This window comes from Epinephelus lanceolatus, chromosome 22, assembly GCF_041903045.1.
Source record: "Epinephelus lanceolatus isolate andai-2023 chromosome 22, ASM4190304v1, whole genome shotgun sequence".
NCBI lineage: Eukaryota > Metazoa > Chordata > Actinopteri > Perciformes > Serranidae > Epinephelus > Epinephelus lanceolatus.
Window position 1 is genome coordinate 22,304,779 of NC_135755.1, and position 14,569 is coordinate 22,319,347.

The window sequence follows — 14,569 nt, forward strand, 5'->3', positions numbered from 1 at the left end:
GAGCATTTTCAAGCCTCATCATGTGACAAATCATTTCCCCAGTGTAGCTGTGTAGCTGATCATACCCACTGCTGAGGATAGCACCCAAAGGCCAGCACATGACAACACAAGACCCCACTGTCATCATGTGACCAGACTGCAGTCATGCTATTTAGGAGAGACTTTACAGCCGAGTGCGAGATCCTGAAGTGATGTGACACTTCCTCATAATCCCTCCCTCAATCAAGAGAGCAATTTTAAAGTTATGATGCTCATAAAATATAATCACCATGATCTTTGAGCTTGATTGTGATGACCTGATAACAGTGGAGCCTGGAGGCGACATGACTTGATGTCTCTCGGAACAACAGGAAGACTTTCGTAATTCATTCGTCGCACGTCTTTGAACTTCAAAATGACACCAATATTAGACTCAAGTGACACATGAAAGTTGCTTTATTGTTACAGACTATAATATAGAACCATTAGTGCAAACTGACTATGTCATGTTGTGTGTGGTCATCATTGTGCAGTTTTCCATCACAGTGATGCAGTCCAGTGGGGGACTAGGTGTTTTTCTTGACACACTGGAGTCATTTGAAGGGTAAGTTCGTCACACTTGTATCCTATCATGTTGATATTTGTGGTACTTTTCACCCCGTTTTTAAGCCATTCACTCTAAGATTTCTGCCTCCGCCCTGATACCAAGGAGCTGGAAGAATTCCCATCAGCGTTGCTCACAGCACTGAAAACTACATTTAAAAAGAATTCAGCACTGGCATGTATTTCCAAACACAATGCTCCTGTTACCCTGGAGAATCCACACACATGTAAAAAGCTTTCCGTGGAACCACATTGTACCAATGAAGTGGTCCCTGTGAAAACTGTTCACATGTTCTGTGGATTATCACCAGTAACCAGGACGTTGTTTCTGAAAAGACAAGCTGCGGTTGAATTTTTCAAAATGTCGTTTTTCAATGCAGGGAGAAACACAAACAAAATGCCATCCTCCTCTTTGGTAGTGAGGTGGAATTATAAATCTCCGAGACAAATATCTCAAAATCTGGGCAAAGAGAAACCAACTATCTGCATGAGTGGATACCACAAGAGTCTGTAGCCATTTCTGGGATACTGGTTGTTAAGATTCTTTCTAAGGCACATTAGGCTGACATGGCGACGGGCGGTCTCCCTTAGTCTTGGTATTGGCTTGTCACCCTCTCACAGTGCAATGCTATGGTCGACTATTCCTCCTTTCAAACTCTAGAAAACATTTTGAGGTATGTGATGTAGAAAACACTTGACATAGCCATATCTTATTGTTAGAAAAAACACATCTACATCGTGTCATCTATATAAAAATAAAATATGAACTTTGCACTCCAGGTTACTGCTTCTTGAAAATCCTCTTAGCATCCACTCCCTCATAGTTATAAGTCTGCGGGGGGAGAGAAGAAGAGGTGTGTTACTTTATGGAGACATTTATGGAAGCAAAACAGTTTAACATAATGCTTACAGATGAAATGCATATGAACCCACTGACCTGTACGAGCTCTCCTCCCACCACTGCTCTGGTGGTGGTCAGGACCTTGCTGTTGTCTTTCCTGGTGAACTTTCCTTTCAGCATGTCACCATCCATCTCCCACGTACCCTGGTTAAAAATACACATGTGCTCTTTAATGCTCTTCTTATGTCGTGTTACATTAGAGTGTATGTATGTTTTTATTTGCTATGGACATCACGTTAGCATTATAATTGTACATTTATACCAGATGTACTGTGTTTAAGTTTGTAGCAAGATGCTAATTTGAAGCTAACACTTGTCCAATTTGAGTTTCATTAGGTTTTGATAGGTTTGTCCATTTTCATTTAACCCTCATTGCAGCAACCACAAATCCACTGTAGATTATTCACTGGAACTTGTTGCATAGAGTGTGTTTCATCTTATCAACATCAGGGCATTGTGTTACATGATTGACTTTCTTTTAAGAACTACTAACACATTGAACTACTCGTGAAAAAGCCGAAGCTGAAATAGAAACTGCTTCTCTGTTTTGGCTGGTCTCTGCCACATTGTTGACTTTGCTTGATGATGGGGATGTGCTATATATGAATGCACCCACCCAGTGTTTGCATGCTCTGGATTTACTACCAACTTAAAGCTATAAACTCATCACCGTATCCTGTATGCTCAGGTTGGGCGGCTCTCCTTACAGTTTCGTAGACTTTTTCACTGGCATTCCAGCATGTGTCTACAATAGGCAAAAACTTGAAAACAGCCATGCTCTCCATTCACAAAACATGTTTCTATTGTCTGTACCGAGGGTACGTACAGAGTTTGGCAAGTGAGCATTTATGTATGTAGCTCCATATATGTGGAATTTTCTGCAGAAGGACTTAAAGTTGCACTCATTGGTTCCTTTCGGCCGTTTCATGGCATTGTTGCAGGATTTTTGTACACAATCTTCTGCATGCTAAGTCACAGTGTGTCTTAGCTGGACTTTGTAGTCATGTGTAGTTGCTTTTTTTTTTTTTTTTTTTTTTACATTTTTATGGTTCATTTCTGGCATATATTAACAAACATTTTGGCTTTTTTGTTCCATGTTGTCTGTCTGTAACTTAACACTTTTGAAAAAGAGGTTTTCCTGATTAAATAAAGGTTAAATAAACAAACAAATTAACATAGGAAGAACCACTGCTGGGTGTAATAATGCCTGATCCACTTTAGGACACTCACTGAGACTTCTGTGCCATCAGCCAGGCTGTAGTCGAACGGGACGCCCAGGGTGAAGTCGATGTCTTTGGTGCGGAAAGTGCTGGACTCTTTGAGGTGGAACTTGTCCCCGGTCTGCTCAATGGTGATCTTCAGGTTGTCATGCTCTGCCAGCTTTCTCTTCATGATGTTAATACCTTAATTAATCAACACAAAAATAGAAACATATAGCTGGGTTGCTGCCATCATAGGATTCACTGAGGATTATTTATTAAAATAAATTTGCAAGTGACAGTGTATCTACACTCTGCTTGTATTTGAAGTTTTTGCTGTCCAAGTATTAGTATCCAAGTCCACAAAAAGATCTTTGTTTAGCTACTGCTATTATTATGAGCAGCCCCATAAACACTCTGAACTTATCAACACCCCACTGCCTTGTGTAATACCCACACAGCAATGTCAAACTATATTGAAACACATGACACAGTTGCACACATTGCTCTCATAAACTAGATCATAAGGGCAGACACAGCAGAAAAATAGAGCTGCAGCACAGCATGACTCCAGTGTGATCTACACACACAGGCTCTCACACACTCACCCATTTGCTCCATGAACTTGTCATAGTTATCGCTGCGGTCGACCTTCCAGGTTCCGTTGAACGCCATGGCTGCAGGCTGGCTGTGGGTAGAAGGCAGCTGGTGATGAAGCACAAGCAGACCGTAGGATTGTGAATGCCCGTTGGCCTCCATTTATACCCACCCCTCCCATCGCCCTATCACCCCACCACCACCCCCACCCTCCCCGAGCTGGCATGGAAGATACTCTTCTTTATCTCACTGATTATCTGTCTGCTGATGTGGCCATTTAGAGACTGTGTCAAATGTAGGGCGATTGCCGCACGACCTCGAGGATACACTAATAAATAACTGGAGGGCAACTTCTCTCAGCGAGTCTGGCACAGTCAAACACTGTCGCACTGTTCTGCAGCAGAGAGACAGAGGGAGGAAAAAAGAGTGGGCTGTTTGTATGGCTGCCCATGGCAGTCACTCAACGGAGCCCCTTTCTGTTCCTCAATCTTTTCTCTGTCGCCCTGTTTGTGCCTGGCATGAAAATGAGCCGTATAGGACTTTCTATTTGATGATGACAACTTGAGCTGGCATGCTCACAAAGAGTAGTGGCCCAGCAGGAGAAAGAACACTAAGACTGGAAACTTAATTTTTGTCCTGAGTGGAAAGTTGAAAGTTTGTAACACCTTAAACAACTGAAAAATTTCACTGGGCATACTGGCCAACTGTTTTCACTGGTTTCATTCATGTCTGTATGGGTATAAAATCAATCAGCAGACTCTTGACCTCATTGTTGCATGGTGATGTAGTTAAAGCACAAACTGATTTTAAAAGACTGTCTGATTTTGGCAAAACCATCCCAACCTTAGATCTGCTTACTGGCCTCCTCCTCATCACTTGAAAGAGTTTGCTCAGTAGTCATGGAGATGAATGTGTCAACATGCAAACTCAGAAGCTATTACATTCTCAACCATAGCACGTCTTGAAGGAATAGTTGTAGATGAGAAGATTGATACCACCCTCATGTGTGCACAGTAAGTATAAGGCTGGAGCCAGCAGCTGGTTAGCTTAGGTTAGCTTAGCATGAAGACCTGAAACCATGGATGTATGAAGAGAACTGTATACAGCGTTGGAGGCGGGGTCCTGTTCATTTCTATTAAGGCTGCTCACTGGCGCATGAGGCCATGCATAAAATTACCCGAATGATCAGCCTCCACACTATGCGTGAGACGTATATCTGCAGCCACATTCCATCTAAAGCCTACACACATGCCTCTACAAACCACGGTCAATGTGACCGCTATTTGAACCCTGCTACTATAAGACAGTGAAGTGAATAAATATGAGGCCCAACAAAGCAAGTTATTTTTAGCATTTTATTCATTGATTTATTCATTATACTCCCAACTGCTGATGTTCTGGGACCATGTGTCAAATTTTTTTTTCTTTTCAAAATATACTGCTGTTTTCACAGGAAATGTGCAGTTTCTGTTCGTTAGATGCACATATTTTTTTTTTTCAAAATGCACGCACCATGTCAAAAAAATACCTCACTTTTACCTTTATTTCCTTGTACAACAAAAACACGTAGTTAGGTTAAGAAAAAACATCATGGTTTGGCGTAAAACTCCACAGGAAACAAACAACAGGCTCCCAGGTGAAAGTCCTGGCTTTGTTGGAAGGCCAGCTGTTAGGAAATATGGGCATTTGGACCACGTTTTCAAAAGTGGGCCCCTCATATTGGTCAAATCGTGTGCAGAACTGAAACAGTGTAAAGAGTATATGGCTGTCAAATCTAAATTTATGCAATTCCAAGACTGTTTAGGGACCCCAGTATGCAGAAATACTTGAAATAAACTGTTTTGGCAATATTCCTTTTTCCCTCGCTAAAATTTAATGTAGCTTTGGAGTGTTATTTGACCCCTTTCCGACGAAGTTAGCATATCAGTGGATGCCTTAGGTCCTCTAGTTTGATATGATTGCTGTGTCCTAACCATAGCTTTAAAACTAAGTGCAATACAGGGTAAGAGTCGACCATAGACCTTTTCATGGGTTCCCCCTTGGCCTTGGGTCATCTTTACCCTTTGACCCCCCCGACAACGGGCCTGTTTGTTGGACCCCATCCACCTCCACTCCCATCCTCCCAGCTTTTTATCACATAGTTTCCAGTGGCATATCAACCTAACAGCAACCGGCGGCATATTACTGACAAAGCATGGCTGTTTCATCATGTATTATTGTCACTCCTGTCCACTGATTGAGTTCCTGCTGTTGTGTTTGATATTTGCTCTCTGCTGAGACAAACTACTTAACACTGATGAAGAGATCTCTGTGTGTAGTTCTTGAACCACTCACCCAGGACAGCAGTGTTTGGGATGCTGAAGGGATTAGGCCAGATTGAATCGGACTGTATTGGTAATTAGGTTTTCTTGAGTTCCACTGTTGTCACTCAGACCTCATCAGCCCACAGCCCATTGTTTTAGGCTAGCCTTGATTTAATAGTACAAAACCTTGCTCTGAATGATGTTCTTGAGATAGAATTCTACACCCTTGTTGTGAACTTCTGTCTCCACTGCACATCATCTAAACCAGCCACAAAACTGGTCCTCAAAGTGTTTTTTTTTCTGACACATGAAAGCACGTTCTTGGCCTGAGTATGCTCAGTCCACTGATGACAGTTGAAAGTATGTAAAAGTTAATAAGCAGACCTTCCAAGATCAAGACTGAACTTCAGAAATGCACAAAAACAAATGGATGCCTGCAATGATACACAACACATCCAAACTTCTCAAATACAGTGACATTTTTTGCCAAACATGAGTCATCACTCACGTAACAAATTGAAATAATGTGTGGTAAAACACAACACTGCTATTGTTGTTTAAAGTACCAAAGTAATTGTCATTCAGCTTGTGTGACAATGGGGCACTATCGCTGCATTCTTGAGAGGAAAAGCTGCGCACTCAGCTGGACGGTTGGATTATGGACACTGAGAGAATACCGAACACATTGTTTACACCTCAAGAAGTCCTTTCAGTCATCACAAGACTCCACTAATATTTAATACAACAGCGTGAGCAGAGGAGCAGTTTAGGAATGAGACAGGTAAATCTAGTATGTAATAGAACATACATATCATGTTTTAGCTACATACTTATTCTCCACTGCTACCATTTTCCATATTTCTCGCATACTGCATGGTTAAAAACACCCCAAGGACTGATGCTAGGATTCACAGATGAACCAGTGTGCTTTGTCTCACATAGCATGACGGATGTTTGGAGGATAAATCTATGGGGGAACCCAAACCTGGGTTTAATTGAATTGAGTGTCACAATATAAATACACAATATAAATAACCCATGGATTTGAGTGTTTTAAAGGTGTCTTATGTGGTTACTTTGGGTCAGTTGTCAGGGCAGGTGTGGAAGCAAAGAGTCTACTTTAATTTCAAAATCAGAAGTGGTAATGCCAATTGCATACAACTGCAATTACATAACATTAAAGTGATGTTTTGCAATGCATCTCTCTGGATGTAAATGACATTTAAAAAGTCTCCCAGCCCATAATCCCTTTTACTGCTGTCAATAAAGACAGTTTGTACTTTGACTCCTCGCTGATCTCACCTCATACACTTGGTACAATAGCCACCATAATGAGATTAAGACAGACGTAATTATAGTTTTATATATCTGCTTTTATTGACAGGAACCCCACATCCGGCCCGCCCCATTCTCATCCACCTTCACTATGTTGTTTATGATGTTGCGAGTGGCCCGTAGAGGATTGTCTCTGTGTCTCTGGGGCTGATGTTACACTTTGATGTCACACTCTGATGTGACTCTATGTAATCTCGCTAATGACTCTGCTTTTCAACATGTAATTAGTTCAATGATGCTTTTTTCATATTGCTGTGCCCCAGTGGTCTCAATTACTCTTAATAATGTTAGCACCACATCTGGCGCTTTCCTCAGTGTTCATTACAGTTACGTGTCTACAGTCGTACAAGTGCAACAACCCCATAGGTTGCAACAGTATATATGACAACAGTATCACACTGATACATGGGGCACTGTTTAATTGGACAAACCAGTAATCTGCATCACACACAGGTATTAATAGTAACAATAAAAAAGAAGCTCAGCTGCAGGCAGTGGTGGAGGAAGATCATTTATTTTTAAGTCAAAGTAGAAATACCACAGTTCAGAAATGATCTGTTTTAAGTACAAGTCCTGGATTTCAAATTTTACTTGAGTAAAATTACACAAAATTCAGTTAAATACCAAAAGTAAAAGTATGCAAAATGCAGAATTACACATTTCAGAATAATGTGTATTAAATTATTTGATTATAATCACTGACAGATTTAAGCACAATGCAGCTGATCAAGATGGAGCTAATTTTAATTACTTTATATACCACTGTGTAACTGAATCTACATCAATATGTCATGTTTTATTTGCTGATAATATTTCTTATTAATGATCTGACTCTAATGATGAACATTGAATATTAATGATCCAGAGTGTGGTTTTAATGTCACGGCTGTCATCAGATTTCAATTCAAATGCAGCTGAATTCTGATCGGTGCATAGAGGGACACCACCTTCTTCCAGCTGAGCTCCACCTGCTTCAAACCAGTGCGAAAAGTAAGGACAAACACACAAGTACATCAATCTATCATGAGAAACAACCAAAACAGTTCAAACTTTGGCAGAATATTTAGTGCTTATGTAGGACTCCATCAGCCATAGTCAGAAACTGATTAAGAAAATAGGTGTCGGGGCCTTTAAATTGTTCCACAAGCAAAAACACAAGAGAAGATGTGATGGTGTGGACTCAGTGGCATACTGTCATTGCGATGGGCCCCTGTGCACGCTATAGTGCACATATTGTCTCATCACATGATCAGAGACTTGACGTTGGACAACATCAACATATATATTACCCAACAATTATCACTGCATATCTGTATTTGACAAAAATTTCAAAGAAAATAAGAAATTATTAATTTAATTGAACAATTTAAATAGTTTATTTCGAATAAGCATATAATTATTTTTATATAGATACCATTGATTTTATTTTTTATTTTTATCTCATTATTTAGACTTCATATCGCTATAAACTGAATATCTTTAGATTTTGAACTGTTGCTCTGACTAAACAAATAATTTATAGACGTCCCCTTGGACTCTGAGCATATTTCTCTCTATTTTGCAATAATATTAATAGTTAAACTTTATTTGTATCGCACTTTTCATACAAGAAATGCAGCACAAAATGTTTTACAATAAGGAAATTACATGTACTGATTGCTTCACATGAAAAAGGACATCCGATAAGTATAAAAAGAGGGATAGAATGAAATAATCAATGCAAAATATAATACAAAATAAAGCCTACTTGTAATAATATTAATGATGTTTGTAGGCCTAACAAAACAGTTCAGTAGTGACTGGCAGATTAATGATGAATGAAGAGGAGTGTAAACTGAAGTTTCCAACACACCAGCATGTTACTGCAGTCTGAATTTAACACATTAACCCTATGATCACCTGATGCTCACCACAAACTGGATTCTTTGCTTCACAGTTATAAAACACCTGAAGTGTCTCTATTGATTTTTTTCATGACCAAATATTTATGAATGTTCAACACAATTTACACACAAACTGACATATACATGTATGAATGCAAGATAATAAGATGATAATTTAAAAATTCAGGAACCACCCACTCATTCCTTTACTTAGATTTTTTTTTTTTTGTTAATATTGCTCCATCAGTTTGGTTGTACTTGTGTTCAGTCTGAGCAGAAACGCAAACACTCTGAGTTGACATTGTCATTAATAATCAAACCTTTTATGACGTACTGTAGATATGCCTCTGCTGCTGGGACAGAAACTCTCTTTAGGGATGTAGGACTCCATCTAGTGGAGCACTGCCGCAGCTGCATCGTCCACCTCACTTCCTTGACGGCAAACTGACTTAAATGCTGATGTTCAAACTGTACTTTCTGGGTAAATCTTTCAGGAGCTGCAGTTTTGGGACTGAAGTTATGTTGAGTAAAGTTTAATACCAAACTATTCAGTCCTTTATCTTCCGTATCACAGGTTTGCCAATTAAAAAGCAGTCTCATATGCAAAAAGATTGTATTCAAATCATCTTGAATTTCAGGTTTGGCTGGAGTGATTTCCAAAACTTCACCTGGCCTCTGCACACTGTAATAAAGAACACAATCATGTCCTAAATATATCCCTGCTGCCTCTGGAGAGTAAGTGAAAGTCAATATTATTGAGGCTCAGCAATGAGGCAATATTTGAATTTCAAATGAGCCTCAGACAGTAGAGAAAGCCAAGCATTCAGTCACCCTGACACGAGTGTACACGAATGGTGAAGAGGCCAGCACATGACACGGCGTTGACAAATAGCCGGCGCATTATGCTGAATGAGAAACACTGTGTCAGAGAGGGGAAATGGGATAATTGATCCAGATTAGGAAAGAGTGACCTAAAGCACTCATGAGTGCCAGTGTAAGGCAGAATGTGAGTGGTGTTAATACATCTTCTCAAACGAAGTAGGAGCTTACTGCGTGTGTAAATGTGATGATTTATGCAGTCAGATGAAGGAATGTGTGCAGGTCCATTTGGCTGAGAGCTTTTGGAGAAACACCACAGCAGCAAGAGAGATACTTTATTGAAATACCTTTCAGTGAGTCATTTCTACTGTACATGGATTGATGGTTTGAAAGTTTTACAGAAAAAGTCTTTCCATTCCATATTAAAAAATCCAACTTCTCAGAATCCTGAAATAAAAACAAATCCTCATCCTAATTGTTGGCTCCCCTCTTGGTAATAGCTTCCCCCCTATCTCCCTCATTCAGCAGGTCACAATTCCATATTTATTTTCCTGCATCGACGATGCGTTCCAGCTCTGAGAGGGATTACACGCCTCTCTTGGTCTACATCCTACAGCATCTGCTGGGACTGGTGCTGCCACCCACCACAGGACTTCAGCTGCTCCGGGGCTACCAGCATGGCTTGGATGTGGGTTTATAAATGATCCGGGACCAGGCGCCATGCGGTGCCACCCCCCGTACAGACCCCCGAAACAACCCTGGCAGACCTACATGTACACACAGAATGAAATGATAGCGTTGCACCACAGCTGCTCGTCTCTGTCTGAAGGTAACTGTAAACCACAGTGATCCTGAAGCATCAGCTCATTATTACAGTGAGTTCATTTTTGAACCAGAGTTCCAGAGCAACACAATAAGACGATAAGACGGCCATTCTCCAACATGAACTTTGTAGATATAGACAGCAAATACCAGTGATTATGTCTCTCAGTTGGAGACCAGCTGATGTTATCATATAAGATGCAGTGGTGAGTTTGTAATTATCTCCAGTAATGAAGCTAAGGGAATCAATGGGTCAAAGTACGGAGGCCCCACAGTGTCAAAAATGACATCCTCATGATCCAGAACTGAGAAGAAACTAATACATGTGTAGAGATGAGTTGAAACAGGTAACTACTTGCAATACACCTTTCTGAAACTTTCTAAAGACGTGCCAGTTCACACCAATGCAACTAGATGAGACGGTGTATCATCACTATGCAACAACTCTCTGTACTTTAGTTCTGATTTCCAGCTTTTCAGGCTTATTTTGTGGCTGAATATAATTTGTAGCTTCTTAAAATATGGATGAGGATAGTGATAGTGAGATACAACATAAATACCCAGCCCCAGTCAATCAGTCATTGAGACAGCCAGTTCACACCGCTGCAACTTTTCTCTGCAATGTTCTAAATCAGTTTCATGTTGTTGCGAATCATTGGTCTGAACTGGGCTTGGAATTTGGTCTGAAATCGATGCGTAAATCCATGCTGATAGTTTCATAATCCGTGCACTCAGATTTTGTTTCAGTGTTTTCAGTTGTTTAGTTCAGTTGTTTTAGTGGGTGCAACGACGAATCGCATTACTGATTTATCGCATCACGTGATCTGGATATTGTAACGTGGACCCAGAATAGACTCCGCAGATATAAAGTTTGGTGTAGCCATAGCAACGCCCTTTATAAACAACAAGTAGTGATGTGACGTGTGTGAACAAGCCGAGTCTTTGAACCGGCTCTTTGAAGTGAACCAGTGAGCGGCTGCACTGTCTTTCTCCCTCACATTCTAGTCTCTCTCAACTTGTTCCGGATCACATAATCTGACATTTATGGATACAGAGTAAAACAAAGCAAAAAACAAAGAAATTAGGAACTGGCTCGTTCACTCTAAAGAGCCGGTTGACTCGTTCACTTCAAAGAGCCGGCTCATTCGCGAACGTCACATCACTCGCTACTTAACAGAGAGAGCAAACTAGCTCAACGACATGGCCAAACATAAGTATGACGTTGAATGTATTAAACTGTGTGGACCATGACCTAATGAGTAAGGAGAAATCTGGACCCCATGGCTGGACCAGTTGGAAACCTCTGATGTAGACGAAACAGCTGTTATTTAGTGTTATGGTAACAAAACCAACAGATTTACACATTCATTTTTTTTCTCCTACCATGTGACTCCAGAGGGCCTCAGTAATAGCTGAATCCAGATCTGCATGCAAATTAATCACTTGTTCCTTAGTTCAGGGTCAACTTTGCATAAAAAATTGAAATCTATTAACAAGTTTAATGTCATTTATTTGCCAAATTACTTTCATATATTGCACAAAAAATTATACCACCATATATTTTCCATACAGTACTAATCATATATCTGAATGTAAGAATGTGTGGACATTTAAGATATTTTTGTAAACTGCATTCGTATATGTTAAATCCTCTCGTCGTATGTCCCCATATATCTTCATGTTACATTTTGACTTTGTGCCCCATGTGTTCTGATTAAAACGTTTGCTCTAAGTCGACAAGCTTTTTTCCGCAGGGTTCATGAGTGTGTCAGTATTCCTGCACATAAAGGCTCCTTTAAGGTGGCAGAAGTTATATTGTGCCACCTAAGAAGGTCCTTGGAGTTCAGCAATAAATGTAAAACATCAATCTATAATTCCAACACTCCAGCTTGATTGAAGAGATGTTAATTACAATCATCTCAGCTCCCTTGGCTGATTTTAATTTGCACTCAGTGCGTTTGACCCAATTTTGTTGTTAATGAAGTTGGCATTTTCAGTAAAGTTCAGGTGACTGAAATGTTTAAGCGGAGACAACTTTCTGGTTCACACCGCCCGGCCGACACGTCCTCCTTTGCTTCAGACATTTTACTGTATATTAAATGGATTGTTTCAGTGCAGCTGGCGCTCATCTGTGTTTTTGTGCTTCTCATGACAACTTAACACCTTCTTTCCCTCAGCAGATGTCCACGTATTAATGACTCAATTCACCATATGGGCAAACAAACAGAGGCTTGTTCGTGATGTGTGTGACCGCGGCGCAAACCTCCAACCCAGGTCGTTAGTCATCAATAGCCACTACTTATCAAATCCTCCACAATTACTCTTCCACGGGGTGTAAGGTGACTGTCCTCCAGCATCCTGTAAGTGATATTCTGTGACAAATGTCTTCATTCTCACAAGTTTTTCTAATACCCTCGTAGCACTTCCCACTTAATCTTGACGTTTCCTCTCCTCCACTTGGTCGCTGAGGGTTTTGTACTAAGAGGACGAACTCTAAGCTCTTAATTGCAGGTGGTGTGTGTGTACGCTTTTCCCAATCCTCAACCCCTTTTGTTTGCAGCACTGTGGGAGAAACAAAGGTTCCTTTTTTTAACTCCCTGCCTTGACTCTCAGAAGCAGTGTGGGGACGTAGAAAGGATTAAGTCAACATTTCTCATGACCTCTGAGGCCCGGGGTTGGAGGGAAGCTTGCATGGTGCTTACAATAAGCAACCTGGCAGAGGTGTGTGTAAGTGTGTGATTGTGTGATCATGTCCCCAAAGTGATCAAAAACTCAACAAAAAATTATTACAGGACAATGACAAACTACATACCTGAAAATACTTCTCATTAAATATCATTTTCTCATCCAGCACCTATTAGTGCGGCGAATATTCAGACATTCCCTCAAAACAGTAATCAAGTGCTAATAAAATTCTGAACGGTGCTGCTCCAAAAATCTCTCCCGCTGAGACTGAATGAGTCATAAAGCATGGAGCAGGCTGCTACAGTTAACTGTTGTTCATTTGTTTCCCATTACAGAAGCTCCATTTTGGCTAATTAGTCTTGACAGTAACTTTTCCCTGTGGTGTTGATTAGATCTAATTAATGACTGCAGGCAAGATGGAGGACTGGTGCCCTGAAGGAGCCATTTTCATACATCCCTTGGTAATTGAAGCTGTCCTTTTTATTTGCCACAAAGACAAAACTATTCTCTTATATTTGTGGTCTTTGTTGGCACAAACTTTTGCAATATTCCGTCAGTAATCTACACTTACTGTTATTATGGCATCGTTTTGAGCATTTTAAGATGTCAGCAGAGGTCTATTAATTTAATATGGTGTTACGTTCCTTTGAGCAAAGCACCATTTCCCTATTTTCACTTAAATGCATGGCAATGAAACAGGTTGCACGGGAGAAAAAGCAAACACAAGCAAACCAGAGACTTTCCTCCCCCCAAAACGCCTCCATATATCATATGTACAAGCAGCTTATTATTCATTAATGGCTGTAGTAATTATGACAGGAGCAAAGGAGGAAGTCAGGTGAAGTTAGTCGACCAGAAAGGTCTTTAGTCAGCAAGATTTCATTGGTCGCCTAGTTGCAGAAAAAAAACCCAAAACAAAACGTGCGCCTTGTCAAAATAAATCAAAACCTATATGACTGGGAATTTAATTTGAAAGGACAGACACAGGAAGAGGCCGAGCTCAGCATAAATTAATACATTCAGCATAAATTAATGTCATAAACATGCGGGCGACTAGTCGATTAATGGCCCTAAATGACAACTTTTGGTCGACAAGGAAAATTCTTTGTCAGGGGCAGTCCTAATCAAGAGCGACAATGTCTGTGTAAGGAGGAGGTCAGGGTGGATTGATGGGTCAAACAAACACAGGACTTCAACCCAATAACCTACTGCTTGTGTTGAGTTATTTTAACTAACATTACAAAATGTACTTGTATAATATACTACGTTACATTAATGTGACGTATTTGAGTTACATATGTAAGGAAAGTTACGTAACAAATATACTTATTCTAATCTAAACTATGTTTTTTTTCCTAAACTAGCCAAGTAGTTTTGTTGCCTCAACTTGACATGTTTAAAACAGCAACCATTAACAGTCATGTATGTCGTTTTGGGAGTCAT

At 40.2% G+C, this 14,569-nt stretch overlaps 1 protein-coding gene across 1 annotated transcript; it reads right to left on the reverse strand.

The window, feature by feature from the left end:
* Nucleotides 1–417: 417 nt before the first annotated feature.
* LOC117272725 (fatty acid-binding protein, intestinal-like) lies at nucleotides 418–3,678 on the reverse strand. The gene is made up of 4 exons (XM_033651764.2): nucleotides 3,291–3,678; nucleotides 2,714–2,886; nucleotides 1,520–1,627; nucleotides 418–1,414 (listed from the first exon to the last, which is right to left on the reverse strand). Exons 1-4 carry the CDS (start codon nucleotides 3,439–3,441, stop codon nucleotides 1,364–1,366), a joined length of 483 nt encoding a protein of 160 aa, XP_033507655.2. The 5' UTR covers nucleotides 3,442–3,678; the 3' UTR covers nucleotides 418–1,363.
* Between the last annotated feature and the right edge of the window lie 10,891 nt (nucleotides 3,679–14,569).

Excerpts from the sequence above, each read along its gene's own strand:
- LOC117272725 (XM_033651764.2), bottom strand. The coding sequence starts at position 3,441 with ATGGAGGCCAACGGGCATTCACAATCCTACGGTCTGCTTGTGCTTCAT. Across the intron at positions 2,887-3,290 it reads CAAGTTCATGGAGCAAATGG|GTATTAACATCATGAAGAGA; the intron begins GTGAGTGTGTGA and ends TGATTAATTAAG. Across the intron at positions 1,415-1,519 it reads TGGGAGGAGAGCTCGTACAG|ACTTATAACTATGAGGGAGT; the intron begins GTCAGTGGGTTC and ends CTCCCCCCGCAG.